Source organism: Podarcis filfolensis (genome assembly GCF_964270895.1).
Source record: "Podarcis filfolensis genome assembly, chromosome: 1".
In the NCBI taxonomy this organism is placed as follows: Eukaryota; Metazoa; Chordata; class Lepidosauria; order Squamata; family Lacertidae; genus Podarcis; species Podarcis filfolensis.
The window spans coordinates 43054734-43072486 of NC_139604.1; the positions used below are offsets into that span (position 1 = coordinate 43054734).

General features: G+C 43.3%; 1 protein-coding gene across 2 annotated transcripts in view; it reads right to left on the reverse strand.

Moving 5' to 3' along the window:
- Positions 1-5509, reverse strand: part of CCDC93 (CCC complex scaffolding subunit CCDC93) — a 39264-nt gene extending 33755 nt beyond the window's left edge. For both annotated transcript variants that reach the window (XM_083582339.1, XM_083582338.1), the window contains exons 1-3: positions 5217-5509; positions 1378-1491; positions 722-816 (exon numbers count right to left, since the gene is read on the reverse strand). In XM_083582339.1, the coding sequence (XP_083438465.1) occupies positions 722-816; positions 1378-1491; positions 5217-5258 (251 nt within the window). In that variant the 5' untranslated portion in view covers positions 5259-5509. The remainder of the gene's footprint in view (positions 1-721; positions 817-1377; positions 1492-5216) is intronic.
- Between the last annotated feature and the right edge of the window lie 12244 nt (positions 5510-17753).

A 17753-nucleotide genomic window follows, 5' to 3' on the forward strand; every position in this document is an offset into this window, starting at 1 on the left:
ATTCCGTTCTACTTCCAAGGTACGACTGTAATTGTCACTGTTTTATTTAAAAGTCCTAACATTTAAATAGTGCAAAAAGGAGGAGGAGGCAGCAGAAAGTAAGTGTGGGCTTCTACATGTTCCTGCTGTACTTAAACATTTCACTTTATTTTCATGGCTGCTTTCAGGCTTAGGATGAGAAGAGATTATATTACTGGGAGGGCACATCAGGGGCAGTAAGGCCAAAAAATAGAGAGCACAGCAGATTTGAAGGACCGCCTCTCCCCATACGAACCAAACCAGACCCTGCAAGCATTCTCTGAGGCCCTTCTTCGTGTGCCTCCTTCATAAGATGTCAAGAGAGTGGCAATATGAGAACAGGTCTTTTCTGCAGTGGCTTCGTGCTTGTGGAATGCTCTTTCCAGGGAGCTTTGGCTGGTTCCTTCATTACATATCTTTAGGCACCAGGCAAAAACATTCCTCTTCTCCCAGGCCTTTGGCTAATTAAACAAACGACGGCCTTTTAAATTGCAGTTTATGGTTAGTTATAATGGTATGCAAGTTTTGTGTTTTTATATTGTAAACCACCCTGTGATGAAGGGTGGTATAGAAATTCAATACATAATAATAATTCTTAAGGCTCAGGTGACCACTTATGCAAGCTTCAATTACAAATATGACTGGTACTGAACACATCGCACAACTGGAAAGAAAGATCCCTTTCTGGCAAGCTCCCACTTACATTTTTTGGCCGATGGTAGAGTTTTCCTGAAACAGTAAGTCCACATCAATGTCGAAACTGCATGTTGTGATGCACCACGTCATGCCGCCTACCACCTAGAACAAGGCAAGCACACTCGTTTTATCTTGTGCATTTATTTAAAAATGAAACACAAAAGATAGCCCCCCAATGTCACATTTTCACAATGGCTATGTTCTACCTCCAGTGTCAGTTGGAGGTAGTATTGCTTCTGAATACCAGTTCCTGGCAGTGCTCTTGGGCACTGTATAAGGGCTTCCACTCACACTGGGCATTCCTCTCCATCGCCCACAGAACCCCACAAAATCGGCTTGGGGTGGTCAGGGGAACCTTCAAAACAGTAAACGTCTAGAGAAGAGGGAGGTTTATTCCCTCCGGCAAACAACAATGCTTATGCTAATTGCACATTCTGTCCGCTTTTGAACTATTTTAGCTGCTTTTATGGTATCTTTGCAAATTGCATTGAGACACATATAAAAAGAGATTCATTTTTATTAAAAAAAACATTTAAAATTGCACTCTTAATTCACAGCCATCTGGATAACATTTGTACTCGTCTGTACAAATTAGCCCTTGCTGATATTTTTTTTTTTTTACCAATTAAAGCATGCCTTGTGCATAATTTGTTACACTCTCACCTTGTCAAAGGGGGACAGCCCTTTAATTCTTGCCCTGAAGTATCCAGCTGCCACCAGCAGCTCTAAGATTTCACTCAGCTTAATACTTTGCTCTTCATCTTCACGGGTTTCAACCTAGAAGAGATAGTAAACTGATTCTATGTTCAAAAAAACAAAACCATGTTCTTCTAAGTGTACACACTACAAATTTCTTGCAAAATATTTCCTTTTAGTAGACATACTGTTGACTACATTGTAAAACAGTTTTAATACTTTTATAGCCGGTTCCGTCCTGCGGAACTGGCTATGAAAATATCAGTGCACATAGCCCCAAAGAATCCTGCAAAAACAAGATGGTGGAAGTCCGGTATATGAAAACTGTTCAACTATTGCACAGGTTTTTCCTCCAGTAGTATATGCTGAGATTTCTGATTCTGTCAGACACAAGAATAATGAAGTAACCAATGCTCCTCAACTCAAGGAAGACATGCACATTTGTCACTTATAAAGACAATACAACCAAGTTCCCAAATTCTTTAACAAAACATTCTAAAACTTCTACAGCTTAGCCCAACCATTACATTTCTAATACCACCATTGCAGTGTGGCGTTACTGATGTTTACAATGTTTTATATCTCTTGAGCTATTTGGTATTTTTTTCAGAGTCCTGAATCTTGGTGCTTGAGGGAAAGTTCCACTGAACTAATAAGAGTCCTTGCACTAGCTTCTGCTAGCTCACCAGCTCTAAGAAATGTAAAGTTTGAACCAAAGTTGTTATTATCATGTGTTTTGAGGCACTTCTGACAGAAGCCCTTGCACTAATGAAGATCAGATGAATTTGGCTGATAAAACAGCCATGTCATTTGGAGAGAGAGGGAAATACCATCTTAAAACACAAAATTATGTGCAATTTATGAAAGTTTTATTGTGTTTTTAATATTCTGTTAGCAGGTGCTCAGAGTGGCTAGGGCAACCAAGTCAGATTGGTGGCATACAATTATTATTATTAGTAGTAGTGGTAGAAAAAAAATGCATGTACAGTGGTACCTCGGGTTACATACGCTTCAGGTACCCAGGTAACCCAGAAATATTACCTCGGGTTAAGAACTTTGCTTCAGGATGAGAACAGAAATCATGCTCCGGTGGCACGGTGGCAGTGGGAGGCCCCATTAGCTAAAATGGTGCTTCAGGTTAAGAACAGTTTCAGATTAAGAACGGACCTCCGGAATGAATTACCGTATTTTTCGCCCCATAGGACGCACCTTTTCGCCTCCAGAAATGAAGGGGAAATGTGTGTGCGTCCTATGGGGCGAATGCAGGCTTTCGCTGAAGCCTGGAGAGCGAGAGGGGTCGGCGCGCACCAACCCCTCTGGCTCTCCAGGCTTTGCGCAGATCTCCGCAAGGTGCGGGAGCCCGGCACTGGGCTCCCACGGCTTGCGGAGAGTTGCCTGTTCTGGGGGCTGGGGTTGGGGGAAGCTTGGGCTTCCCCCGCCCCAGCCCCACGCCTGGGGAAAAAAAAAATAACCCCCCCCTTTATTTCCCCCCCAAAAAACTAGGTGCGCCTTATGGGACGGTGCGTCCTATAGGGCGAAAAATACGGTAAGTACGTAACCAGAGGTACCGCTGTAGTAAACATCATATCCACTTCAGACCGGTGCTGATGTTACAAGTTGGTCTATATTTGCGTACAAGCTGGATGCTTGCAAAGGTCACAAAGCCATGCTATTCATACATCATAACAGACAGCCCTCCAGATGTTGTTGAATGACGAGTCCCATCAGTTCCAGCCAGAACAGTCAATGGTCAAGGATGATGGGAATTGTAGTCTTTGAAGAGGAAGAAAATCTGTAGAGCTCCACAGTGACTCCCCCTGTATTACAATACAGAGTTGTACTTTGACAGAGTTAAAAAAATGTGTATGTTGGTAGACATGCAGCTCCACGTATGTGTATGTTGGTACTAAAGCACATTATGGGAGTAACCTTCTAGAGAAAGTGTCTCTCTGCTGCCACTCCCCGCATCACTCAGAACCTGTGAGATGTTCTTCAAAAGGATGACAAGCAACTACAGTCCTGGGACCAAGTAACTACTGAACACAGTGGGCCTTATTTCTCAGCAACCATGCATAGGATTGCTCTGCTAGACAAAAAGCAGAACTTTACTTCTAACAATGATTTACTGTTTTTAATTAATGTTTTTCTATGTTTTTATCAGTTATCATTTTATATGTAAGCTGCCTCGAGTCACATCAGAGTACAAATAAATTTGTTATAATAACAACTTTTACCTTCTAGATGTGGTGCAACATTGTGGACTGTCCGTTCACAGTACGACATATAACTGTTCTATAGAAAATGCTCACAGAAAATAAACACAGCTAGTTCTTTGTGACAAACATTTACCATTACCGATTTCTGAACAGCAAAGGAAATGTGGTATTTCATTCCCCGACTCCCACCTCCAAAGGATCCACAGGGTATTTCAAGCGCAAGACATGACACTCAGGGAAATATTCTCTGGAACAGAGAATATGCAACTCCAAGCAGCCTCCTATCCTCTGGGTACACCATGGGAGTTTGGAAGGAGAGTTTTATTTCAGTCTGCACTCACCCAAATGAAGCTGATGTACTGCCTGTCAATACAGTAAGCCTGCAAACTTACATGCATTTAACTTGCTTGCATTCAGCCACTGGTTCCTTCCCAACCTTTTTTTGGCCATGCCCCACCTAAGCATCTCTAAAAACCTGATTGCCCGCCCCCCCTGGAGTGCTACTACCCCTGAATGTGCCCAGTGTATTTTCTGTTTAGACAAACTTTTCTGTTTAGATAACCTCTCCATTGTCACCGCTGTGTGCATTCTGATTTTAATTTTTAAAATGTGTATGTCACAATACAGTAGTACCTCGGGTTAAGTACTTAATTCGTTCCGGAGGTCCATTCTTAACCTGAAACTGTTCTTAACCTGAAGCACCACTTTAGCTAATGGGGCCTCCCGCTGCTGCCGCGCGATTTCTGTTATCATCCTGAAGCAAAGTTCTTAACCCAAGGTAATATTTCTGGGTTAGCGGAGTCTGTAACCTGAAGCGTATGTAACCTGAAGCGTATGGAACCCGAGGTACCACTGTATATATTTATATACTGTATATGAGGCCCCTAGAACCACAAGAAATGCAAAAAATTCACTGTTAGCAACTCATTCTCGAATTGCCCCCCTTAAAAATTGAATTGCCCCCTGTGGGGCGTGTGCCCCACGCTGGGAACCACTGCATTCTGCTTTATGCATGTGGTAAAAAAATATATAAATGAATAAAAAGTGCACAAAGGGGACGGGGCATTCAGGGGAAATTTACTTTGGTAATCCCACTGTCCACTGAACCCATATGCGATTTTGACTTTAGGCGTGATCCCTCGCGTAAATTGAGGGCTTACTGAACTAAGCACCCGTCCAGGAAGACATCTGAGGTAATAGCAATGATGAGCGCCTTGAGCATGTGCAGAGTGTGACACTGGCCCAGCAATTTATCCCCTCGCTGAGTTCTCCTCCCTGTCATACAAACAAACACCGGTCCCAGGACTAACGTTTCGTGGAGAAGCCTGCGCCCCTGGCTGCGCTTATCCTATATACACGCTTCCTTCCCCAGAAGCGAACCTCGACGTGTTCGGGGCGCGTTTCTTGCAAGGCAACAGGACTTGCGGGCTCGCCTTGCAAAGCAAGAGCTGCCCGGAAAGCTCCCGCCCCCAAGAGCGCTATGGGGAACGGCAGCCCATAGACAAAAGCCGGGCAGGGAAGCGCCACCCGCAAGGGAAAGGCCAGCCTGCCCTGCGAGAGGGAAACACAGCCCCGCCGCTTCAGCCTTACCTCCTGAGGAGGCTGGTGCTCCTGCCCTCTGACGGCGCCCATGCCAGGTTCTCGACTCCCAGCCCGCTAATATCCCGCAACGCGCAAAGGCTACAAAACGCGTTTCTCCTTCCGCAAACTTGCCCTCTCCCCTTTCCCGCTCATTGGTTTGTTCCGCCAGCAACCCAGCTCCGCCCCTCATCCGTACTACGACACGCAGCATAACGCAGACCGTTCCATTTTGTAAAAAAAGGGGGGGAATAGGGGGAAGAGTGAGCACAGACCACTCATGTGACTTGCCTGGAACGGAAGACGCGGAGCGGGCGGCGTCGCGGTTCATCCGAGCGGGGCCGGTCTCCGAGCAGCGTTCCCGGGAAGTGATCGTCTGCATGGAGCTCTGCGGGTGTCACTGCAGAGCGAGGCGCCCCGGATTTGAGCAAGAAGCATTGCGGCATAATGCTTCCGTGCACTGCATTTGAAAACGTTAAGCCACGGTGAAGCGGAGATGTGTCCATTGGATAACGTTTGAAGGAATTGGTTTATTAAATTTGTTAGTCGCTTGTCACCCAAAGGTCTCCAAGCCACTTACAGCAACACACCCACACCCACCCCATATGGGGAAGGGGGAAAGGGGGCTCATCAATATATTGTCTAACCTAACATGAAAAAATAAAAACAACACACAATATAAATAACAAACAACATTGATGATTCTCAAATAATAAACAATTAGCCCGCTAAGTAGCATTCTAATCTCCCCACCCTGCAGTCTGGTGTCAAGGCCAGCTGTAGTAAATCAGCGGGTGGGTCTAGTGTCCTCCACATAGCTGTCAACTTTTCTCTTTTCTTGCTAGGAATCCTATTCGGAATAAGGGAATTTCCCTTTAAAAAATCTCTCCTGTCTCTGGGTGTGGGGGGAGCAATAGCAAGGCAAAGCAGGAAGATTGTAGCAAAAGTTCCAGCTGTTTTGCAGGTGGTCTGGCTACTGCTCCTCTCGTGCTGGTGGGGGTGCAGCAGGGAGAACACATAAAACCAATGTTGTTTTTATTGGGGGGGTACGTAAGGGTATGCATACCCCTAAACAATTTGTGAATCTTTGTGCTTTTGTCCATTTACTGTATTTTTCCCAATTTGAACTATATAATGGTGATTTTCTTGAGTCAAAATGAGAGTACCCCTAACCATTTTTTAAGAAAAAAAAAAAGCACTGCATGAAACATCAGAATTTCTCAAGAAACAACAAGATACCTATAGATTGCAACTAACGTCACCTGTAATTCTGGCTTTAAACACTAGTGCTGAGAGTGCATTTGAGTCAGACTAAATGGCAACATGTGCACAGTTTTGGTATCCATGGAGCACTTTGAGGGAGCAGTGTTGTTGTTATTTTTTCAGGGTCAAAAAGCCAGGTTTGATGGTACCCTTACCCCATGCTGCCTTGCACTCTTAGGCAAGGTGCTGGATGAGGCAGGAGTCACCTATCGTCTTCATTTCTTCAGAATATCTCTGGGTCCATTGTTTATGATGGCAAAAACAGTTTGCAGGCATCAGGCCAATCTGCTGCAAAGAGAGGGAATCTGACCCTTTTTTTGCAACATTTCCTTTCCAATACAGTACGTGGTGTAAAAGAATGAAAGTATTTTCACTATAAATCCTAAACACATTTGCTAAGGAAACTGAGCTCACAGTTCATGACTGTGATGTCAAGTGGTAACTTGTATGTCTGAAACAGCCATCACATGTAACCGTGCAGAATATCATAAAATGTATATACTGATAGTGGAACGAGCTAGATACGTTTTGGGAGGACGGAGCTTTATTTTCTCTTTTCCCTACAACAGACTGTGCTGCCAAAGAGGCAGACCACTTGAAAGAACACACTTAACTTGAGGCAGTTCATACATCCACTGCAAGTCAATGTATGCTGTGGATTAATCCAGTGGTGAGCCATTGTATGGCAAGCTTGCATTTGTGACTCTGTTCTGAGTCCCACTGATTTCAATGGAACATCATTTTCAAGCGTTGCTGGGAGCACTGCCTTAGGTTTCAGAGGACTTTTCTCTTAATTCATTTACAGATAAACCAAATCTGAAAACATCCTGTGATGCAGTCCCATTCAAACCAGCTTCCATCTCACTTAAAAACCTGTGTACATGTAAGACATCCATCACGTTTGTGCAGGTTACAGCTTCTTTGAATAGAAGTTGGGAAGGTTTCAGATGCGGGGAAACAAATCAGGTCATGGGCATTGGGTGAATAATAATAATAATAATAATAATAATAATAATAATAATAAATTATTTATACCCCACCCATCTGGCTGGGTTTCCCCAGCCACTTTGGGTGGCTTCTAACAAAAGATTAAAAATACATTAAAAGCATCAGACATTAAAAACTTCCAAAATATTCCCCCCCATGGTGTATATAGCAATGTAAAGATGCAATTTGAAACACAGCTGTGTTTGTGTGTGTAGAAATGACCTTGTTGCTGTTTAAGTTGCTGCATAACCTATGATGCAAATGGTGTATGGGTCATGGCCGTGTACACAAAATCACACCTTGTATTAATGCATGCAGAATGGGATTCATTGCCTGGATCCTTAGTCAAGATCACTGGTGAAGATTAGACCCTTCATTTCATCCATATTGAAAGAAGTGGGGTGACAATATGTACCCTTTCCCACATTCTAACCATGCTGGTGACGATTTCAACAAGAGAAGTAGTGAGCTTCAGGTGTTAGTAAACCTGCATTGTCATATTGAGTGCAAGTTCTTACATACATTATAGAACTGGGAAAGAAGGAAAGAAGGAAAGAAGGAAAGAAGGAAAGAAAGAAAAAAAGAATTAGTATCAGATTATTAGGCTGCATCTACACAGCTGTAAAAAACACTCTGAAAATGCTCTGGAAAAAAACTGCTTTAAAGCTCACAATGGAAAATTTCACAGAGTTCTGATTTCAGCTCTACAACGCCATCTGGCGTCACAGTGTTATAACGCATTTATAACATTTTATTTTTACTAATGTAGCTGAGTCCTTAATTTGGGTTGCAATCCTACACACTCTTCTCTGGACCCATTGACCACGTTGGGATTTATTTCTGAGTGAATATGTAAAAGATTGCACTGTTAGGATGCGAAGGTTGCAATGTTTTTCCTTTGCAAAAGGAAAGTGGGGAAAGGAATCAAACCAAATCAGAATGTTGCTTAGTTTTATCAGTACAGAAATTTCTACTTGGGTACTAGGCTTATCTGAAAGCAGCTGAATATCATTTCTGCTTCCCATAGTTATGCTCCATATTCACATTTGCTCATTTTGTAAGATTATTTCTAACGACACCAGAAGCAGAACTCAGCGTGGTATCTGAGAATCGAGCCATGTTCTTGCAGCTTCATGGCTCAGCGCTCGCTATCAGCAGCACCTGTAATTCTGATTTGAAAATCAGCAGCACGATAGCACTTTCCTTGTTGGTGTATGGAAGAGGCATGATAAAATATCTCCCACTCTTCTGCAATGATGCTGACTTGTGTTCTCTTTGGTAATAATAATTACTTGTTAGTAAGCCAAGCAGGTAGCACGAACTGTTCTGCCAGATCCACCTAACATCTCTTGCACCTGGCAACAGTTGATACCTGACATTTCAAAGGAAAACAGGCAAGCAAAACAACATACATAACAAATGTAAGACTTGTTCACGCATGGATTTCCCTTTGAGGGTTGTAACCTCAGGTGCTGTAATCTTGGGTAACAGTAGCATCAGCTAATTTGACTGCAGGTAGAATATCTGGGTGCCTTCACAGATAGATATTCAAATGCAAGTGACTCAAACTTTTAATGTTTGACATTTTCCTATGTTTTTATATGTACTGTAAGCTGCCCAGAGTGGCTAGGGAAACCCAGACAGATGGGCAGGGTATAAATAATAAAATTATTATTATTACGATTATTATTATTAATGGTAAATTGGTGCGGACTCAAATTATCTTGCTGACATTGAAGTTACATTATTTCTCAATTGCATGTACAGATACCATTTTTTTCCCCTTTTCATAGAAAGGAAACTTTCATAGAAACATAAACTTTGGCTGTGTAGGGTACGCCACACCTTTAAAGCACATTCAAAGCATATTCTTTCTCTCAAAGAATTCTGGGCAGTTTACCCTTCATAGAATTAGAATTCTCAGCAACCTCTAATTAACTACAGTGCCCAGAATTCTTTGAGGGGTGGAATCTTTACAGCACCTCATGTAGAAATGTCAGCTGGTTGCCAAGCTTCAGAATGTGTTATGTACTGGCAAGTAAATTTTGGATTTGGAGGGGGCAGTGAAGAGGCAAATGGCAGTCAGAGCCCATTGGGACTGGCAGAGCAGAAAGCAGGGAGACCAAGAGTAGATGGAGCCAGAGAATGACAGCCACTTTCCCCAATTTTGTCCCCATCCTGCACCCTGATGAGTTCTTAAAGAGCAACACTGAGCCTATGTAGGAAGAATTGACAGGCGGTGCCACCCCCTGGACTGGTAAAAAGGCAGGCAGGTGGAAGCTAGCTGGAGACCGAGGCTGGTGCAGAAGCGCCTTAATGGATCAGCTACCATTGCCCACATGAAGAAGAAGAGTTTAAAGAGTTTGGATTTGATATCCCGCTTTATCACTACCCAAAGGAGTCTCAAAGCGGCTAACATTCTCCTTTCCCTTCCTCCCCTACAACAAACACTCTGTGAGGTGAGTGAGGCTGAGATACTTCAGAGAAGTGTCTCCCAGCAAGGTCACCCAGCAGCTGCATGTGGAGGAGCGAAGACGTGAACCCGGCTCCCCAGATTACGAGTCCACCGCTCTTAACCACTGCACCACACTGGCTTCACATGATGGTGAATGGCACGAACATTGCACGACGGTTTCCTTAAGTTTTTTTTTTTAGGGTTGGCATTTTTGCTTACGGACTCTGACCCTGTCTCATGAAAGATAAGGCTATCAGTAGCTACTAGCCATAACAGCTACGTTCTGCTTCCATGGTCAGAAGCAGCAATGCTTCTCTGAATGCTAGTTGCTGAAAACCCCAGGAGGGGAGAGGACTCTTGTGCTTGGATTCCGTTTGCAGGCTTCCCACAGGCATCTGAGTGACCACTGTGGCAACAGGGGGCTGGACTAAGTGGGCTATTGGCTTGATCCAGCAGGATTTTATTATGTTCTTGCGACTTTTTCACTGTAGCCTGGCACACACAAATCAAACTGGTGAGATGCTTCACCTGCCAAATATTTGTGGGTCAGTCCGCTGTTAAAAACACAGCACTGCTTAAGAAAGGTGACAACTCCATTCACTTTTGCAACGTAGGATGTCGCCTTCAGCCAAGTCTGAGGATTTTTCTATCTAGTTCAGTATTCTCTATACTGACTGGCATATCCGTCCAGAGTTTCAGACGGGGGTCTCACCTAGCCCTACCTGAAGATGCCAGGATTGAACCTGGGACATTCTCATGCAAAGCAGATATCTTCCCACTTAAGGGAGTTCCTTCACCTCCACTCCCGAGAAACATGGTTTTCTGTGCCACCATTTATGTTCACAACAGAAAGTTAAAATTAATATTTCATTATCTATTGGTGTGGCTTCCCTTTGGATTTGGCCATTATTTTCCCCGAGTTAACAACAGATGGCGCTGGAGTTAAGCAAATGAAGGAGCCTTAAAAAAAAAAAAAGCAACTGAGTTTGGGCTTGAAAACAGGAATCCATTCTTGGTAAATATTAATAATAATTGTGCATGCATTTGAAAGAAAATAAAATATAACCCAGTGTCTAAATGACTGCACATTTGGCATTGGGAAATAATTTTCACATGTTTGTTATTGTTGTTCTTGGTAACACATACTTTCTGCTGCTTGAGACAGAATCGTAGAACTGTAGAGTTGGAAGGGTCTCAAGGGTCATCTAGTCCAATGTAGGAATCTCAGCTAAAGTATCCATGACAGATGGCCATCCAACCTCTGCTTACAAACCTCCACGAAAACAGAGTCCACCAAACTCCAAGGGAGTCCGTCCCACTGTCGAACAGCTGTTACCACCTGAAAGCTATTCCTGATGTTTAGTTGGCATCTCCTTTCCCGTAACTTGAATCCATGGGTTTGAGTCCTATCCTCCAGACCACGAGAAAACAAGCTTCCTCCATCTTCCATGTGACAGCCCTTCATATATTTGAAGATGGCTGTCATATTTCCTCTTCATCTCCTCTCTTCCAGGCTAAACATACCCAGTTCCCTCAACTGTTCCTCATAAGGTTTCCAGACCTTTGATCATCTTGGTTGCCCTCCTGTTTTAGCATGTCAATATCTTTCTTAAATTGTGGCACCCAGAACTGGTTACAGTATTGGTCTGACCAAGACAGAACAGAGTGGTACTATTATTTCCCTTGATCAGGACACTAAATTTCTGTTGATGCTGATGTGTGTTTACTCTTCCTAAACTTGTCCTGTGGGTAACATTTTTATTTTATTTTATTTTATTTTGCCTTTGCACTATTACATGGCTAAGTGATTCATGCAAAATGTTTAGGACTTAGAGGCCCAGAGAATTTATGGAAATGATAGGCCTTTATATGTGTTTCTCTCCCCCATCCCTCTCTCTCTCTCTCTCTCTCTCTCTCTCTCTCTCTCTCTCTCTCTCACACACACACACACACACACACGCTTCATTATGAGCACCTAAGAAATGCCTTGCTGGACTAGGTAGACATATGGCCCAACCTTTTTTTCCGTAGAAGTTCAAGTTCACAAATAGGAACTCCCCTCCATAGAAGTTCAAGTTCACAAATAGGACATAATAGAAAAGAAGTTCACAAATAGGAACTTTCTCCCCCACAGAAGTTCAAGTTCACAAATAGGAACTTCTTTTTTCATAGAAGTTCAAGTTCACAAATAGGACATAATGGAAATTGTTGTCCCCCTCAGCATCTAGTAATCCAGGTTACATTTTCTCTGAGCATAGAAGTTCCATTTTAAGGGTTCATCCACACTTCCACTTGTCTCATGCCTAGAAAGCACAGGTCCAAGTGGTTTTCTGCTCATACTGGGCTTTCTAGACATGGATCTGGGCTTAGAAAGCATCTTCAGCTCTAAATCAGAGCAAATGTTAATCCAGAGAAAGCTCAGTTGACATTTGCTCTGATGCAGCAGTAAAGATTGGATCTCCCCAGGGGAAGGCAGTGGGGAAAGCAGAAGGGTGGATGAACCCTTATTATCCCAACCTCCATGAATTTATCTGACCCTTTTTGAGAGCCATCTAAGACCATCACCACATCTGGTCGCAATGATTCTGTGTGATGCACACAAACCTAACGGCACGTAAAGTCTGTCTTTTACACATGCATAGCATAAATTTCCTTCTCTCAGCCTCAAGCTTGGTCAGAACTTCTGCAGAACAACTCCAACCACATGTCCCACATGGGAATTTGCAGCACTTCATGTCTGTAGCATGCAACTGGAAAACACAAGAGTCTTCTTAGAAAAGGCCAAGTCTCTCTCATCCTACCTTGAGGTCCTTCACTTAGAGCTGGAAGCTAGCTACGTATCTAGAATCCTCACCCTGCACAGGTCACCAGCACAGGATTGTGGGAACATGGAATTAAGCATTTTGTACATATGTACCATTGGGAGTGGATGCTTTGGAGCCATAGCTCAGTGGTAGACCATCTGATTTGCACACAGGAAGTTCAATCCCTGGTATATTCAAGGAGAACAAAGAGACTTCAGCCTGAAAAGCTGCTGCCAGTCTCTGTAGACCATACTTATCTAGATGGAGCAATGATCGGACAGTACAAGGCAGCTTCTTATTAAACCCTTAATATTAATAGCCAACAGTTTTCCAGTCTCAAGGTATTTTCAGATGACACCAAAAGAACACATTTATTTGATTATTGTTGATCGGTCTAATGTTCTGCTGTGCTAACTCTGTTTGGCAATCTGTTTGGCGTTCTCTAGCTCCTCTGCAAATGACATAGCAATTCCCATGGTACCCTGAGGCCATCCAGTCCTTTCCCCTGTCACCGCCATCGTTGCGCTAGATGCAGGAAGGTGGATTGATTCCCTTCCTTCCAAAATGAATGTGTGTATCCTATAGGGTTGCTATATTTCAAAAAGTGAAAATCCAGATTTTTTTTAGCCTTTGGGGGTCCTTTCCTCTACAATTCTACAATTCTATGATTCCATGGATATTTTAACTTGTTGAAAGAGTTTGCATAGATGGTTCCCCCAACTGGTTCATGCCAAAACACTACCCTCTCCCTCCATAGGAATGTGATAGTTTGCGGAATAATGTCATTTAGATTTTCAGAAAGAATTAAGTGAGCTATCGTGTCAATAATGCTGGTGGGGAAAGGCTAGAAGCTCAGAGGCTTAGCTCTGTAGACAGGATGCCACCTCAAAGCAGGGAACTTAAACTGAATAATCTGATAACATTCCATTGTTATTGTTGAATGTGTTGATTATTTCCGCATTACCAAAATGCTTTAGAGGATCGAAAGCCAAGGATGTACCAAGCATTCTTACTTAGATATGGAGCTCTCTGTGTATGGATCAGAAAATTTCTATACTACTCATCATCAGAGCACAGGGACGCTCAGGGACACTGAGCTCAGGGACACTGAGCCTCTTGTGCTTGCTGTTCGGAAGGTCAGCTGTTCAAATCCCCGCGACAGGGTGAGCTCCCGTTGGTCTGTCCCAGCTCCTGCCAACCTAGCAGTTTGAAAGCATGTCAGTGCAAGTAGATAAATAGGTACCGCTCCGGCGGGAAGGTAAATGGTGTTTCCTTGTGCTCTGGCTTCAACCACAGTGTTCTTTTGCGCCATTAGTGGTTTAGTCATGCTGGCCACATGACCCGGAAAACTGTCTGTGGACAAACGCCGGCTCCCTCAGCCTGAAAGCGAGATGAGCGCCGCAACCTCATAGTCGCCTTTGACTGGACTTAACTGTCCAGGGGTCCCTTACCTTTTCGTTTTACCTATCTCAGAGCAGTTCAAACAATAAGTTAAAGACTCGTGTACACAATACCGGCTTAAAATGAAGCAGTGACATCTCCCCCCCCCACTCTATTTCAATTTCTATTTGCATGTGCTGTACACATCAGTACGGTTGGATGTGTTTTGAAGACAGTTTGGGAGAAAACACACAAAAATGCAGTCTTTCTCAAGGAGCTTGAGGCTAGATATGGATTGTGGCTGACACCATGTGTACTGGGCTTCATAAACCAGCAATGGGAGTGCACTGGATGCAGAGCAAAGAGGAGTGTGTACAGAGCCACAATAAAATATCCCTTAAAATTAAGAGAGCAACCCTACATTCCCTGGGAAGGTGGCTCCCAGGATCTTATGAGACTGCAGACCTCTCTGCAGATGGAGGCCCCCAGGGCCCCAAAAGAGGTTATTTCAGAGGTCGCTCTTGGGTGGATTAGGGGAAGCCATGGACCCACTACATATAGAGCCCCTTCATTCTCTAACATGCCCCCAGGAGAGTTGAAAAGTTTCACCTATCCTGAAACTGGCATACTCATTTTGGCCTTCCTTAGTGGAAATCGGAAGCTGAACGGAACCAAACCGAATGGGAAAATCCACCCTCCTTCTTCCACCTTACTTGACACAAGTTTGGGAATTGGAGGTTTCTCCACTGCAGAATCTCCAGCCCTGCCTCCCTACCATTTTAGGATTGCTAAACACCCATGCATGCATCTAGCAATCAACAGAATTTAAAAAAAATAATGTGTGAAATGATGCTTTGTTTCCAGTGATTGTGCACTTCATTTACACGTGTTCTCATTTTGCCAAAGGAAGCATAACAAAATAAGTGCTTGAGGGTGCCTTGTTTTCCATTAGCCAAAATGGGTCATCAAAAGGCACCCAAAAACAATAAAGTGCTATTAATTTAGATATGCAAATCCAATGTTGCAAGCAAAATAAATTCTGAAAATTCAAATAAAGTTATTTCCCCTTTCTCGCTTCTCTTTAAGTTTTCCCACTTAAGCTTCCCCCCGTTTGAAGAAAATTTGGCATACTCAACTAGATATTTGTCACCATTTAAAAAATCCCTCCATGAGGAGAAAATAAAAACAGAAAGTCAAGCTTTATTTTCCCTTTGAATTCAGTTTTAAATATTGATTTGGGAGTCTGTTTCATTTCAATGCCATGTCCACATTAAATAGAGGGATCATAAAATAGATCCATTAGGAACATAGGATTTACTATTTCAGATCAGGTTGCTAGTCTTTCACATTCGAAGCCCTGATTACAATGTGGCTGGTATATGATCCTCAAGAAGAAAAGACCTCCTTTTCCCTTACCCATCCATAATGCATTTAAGCAATGATGCAAGGTTGTACCAGAGGTACTTACCAGATATCCCAGAGATGTAACACCCAGAGCCTATCCCTAAGCCCATTAAGATTAAGGTGGGAGAGATAAATGTCAAGGAGTTCAACAGCCCTTTGAACAGCTCCTTAAAAAACTTAGTGAGGATACACACACACACACTACACCTTAGTGTGCATTCCTACATATGCCTCTCCCAAATGTATGAATGTTGTTCAGTAGTAGTGGTTGGCACTTGGCTCTTGCAGTCATCTAGGATTGCTTCATGATTTCATTATCCATATATGACTAACTACATCTTATCTTTTCAGCTCTCTGTCTATAGGAATCATACTTGGAATATGCTTTTAACCTTCCAGTTATATTGTAATCTTTCCTTTTTTTTTAATGTGCATAACACACATTTTTATAGCAGGCGTCAGTTTCGGTCACTTACGAAGGGAACAAGCTTTACACTCGCTTTATTTATTTATTTGCAAAAATTTACACACTGCCAACATCAAAAATTAAATAAATATGTTGGTGTTGAACAGCATAAAACCAACAATAAAATTACATTAATGCAACAAGTACAAAATATACCCCAAATCAGCTTAATACAGTGAAGTAGCCAGATCTCCTCTCAGGAAAAGCCTGGGTTAACAGACGACTTCTAAGCAGGTCTCTAAATGCCAAGGGTGTACATGGTTGCCTGATATTCAGTGGGATTGCATTTTAATGGGAAGCTGCCACCACACTAAAGGCCCCAGTCTTAGTGGTCGCAAGATGAACCTCCAGAGCCCACAGCACTACTAAGTGTGTCTCTCCCAAGGATTAAAGCAACCGGATTGCAATATGCAAAGTAAGGTGTTCCCAGAGAGGCCATGGGGCAGTACATCTGTTGCTGATATACAGGCAGAACAGCCACTATGTCCAATGGATGCTCAGCCAAGGAGAAAAGGCAGGAAGCCCACAGCAAGAAATACAATGTCCATGTAAACACCCTTGGTATCAACCGATTAGGAACTGTTCCATATGCCAATGAATCCACAATGATGGCAACACATCTCCTGCATGCAACACTCACAAGAAAGCCCAAGTGGCCCCACACCATAAGTGTTGTGTTCTGCTGAGGGAGTGTTGGATCCCTGGGAGAAAGAGGCAAGTCAAGTCGAAGGTTGTTGGACCATGGACAGCTCCAAGTGAGCAACCTTTACATTAGAACTCCACTTTAAGCCTATGGCGTTAAGTGGTATATAAATGGCAAAAGAGTAAGTACCGTAAGTAACATGGGGAAGGTGGCATGAACTGCACCTTTGTGGGTCTAAGATACAACCTTGCAGCCCTCATCTTCTCAAGCTTCCCCTTCACAGCTGTAATGCCCGAGAAGGGCTTTAGCCTCTCTTGATCAGCACTCATGATGGAGAATATCCTGAAAGCGAAAGGTGCATGGGTGGGGCAACAGGTAGCAGGTACCATACGGCCACAGCTGCACACCTGTCTGTCATGGAGCTTGCACAAGGGCACAGGTAACAGAGCAATACATCTTAGACAAAACTTGTGCCATTGACGAAAGCGTAGCCATAGACAGAATGGGTAGAAGATAGACATAGCTCCCTTTTGCTGCTCATGACTCCACCCTTCACTGGTGGAACATTCCACTGGCATATCTGGAGGGTTCGTCTGGCCCATCTTTTGCGTCAGCAGTGTATCCTAAGTTCTGCCAGCCTAGCAGAGCTTCTGCAAAACCTTCTAGGACCCTGGCTGCCAGATCTTGAGTATATTATTGCAATCTGTCAGTCAGCCCATGTCCCCACCCACCAACCAAAAAAGCAAAACAAAAACCCAAATCATTGAGCATGAATTGCTGCTTAGGTTATTTGCTGTGACTTATGTATCTGCCAATAAATCTCAAGTACAGGTCAAAGAATGTGTAGCTGGATTCAATCCATAAATGTAGCTGAAAAGCTTTACTAACTCTCTCTGGTTGTCAAAAGCTGAGACCATTTCTTGGGATGGTGGGTGGGTGGGTTAAGGGGCAGAATCAAAAGTCCACAAATTGTTGTTTTAGTAATGCAGACCACCAATCTTGCCACCACACAGAGAAGTTTAAAGTGCAGGGTGCAAAATCTGACTAACAAGAAGAACAAGGACAACAGGAACAGCAGCAGCAGCAAGAACAGCATAGCTTTATGCAAATCTCCAAACAGGTTACAAGTTTTTTTCAGTATAATCTT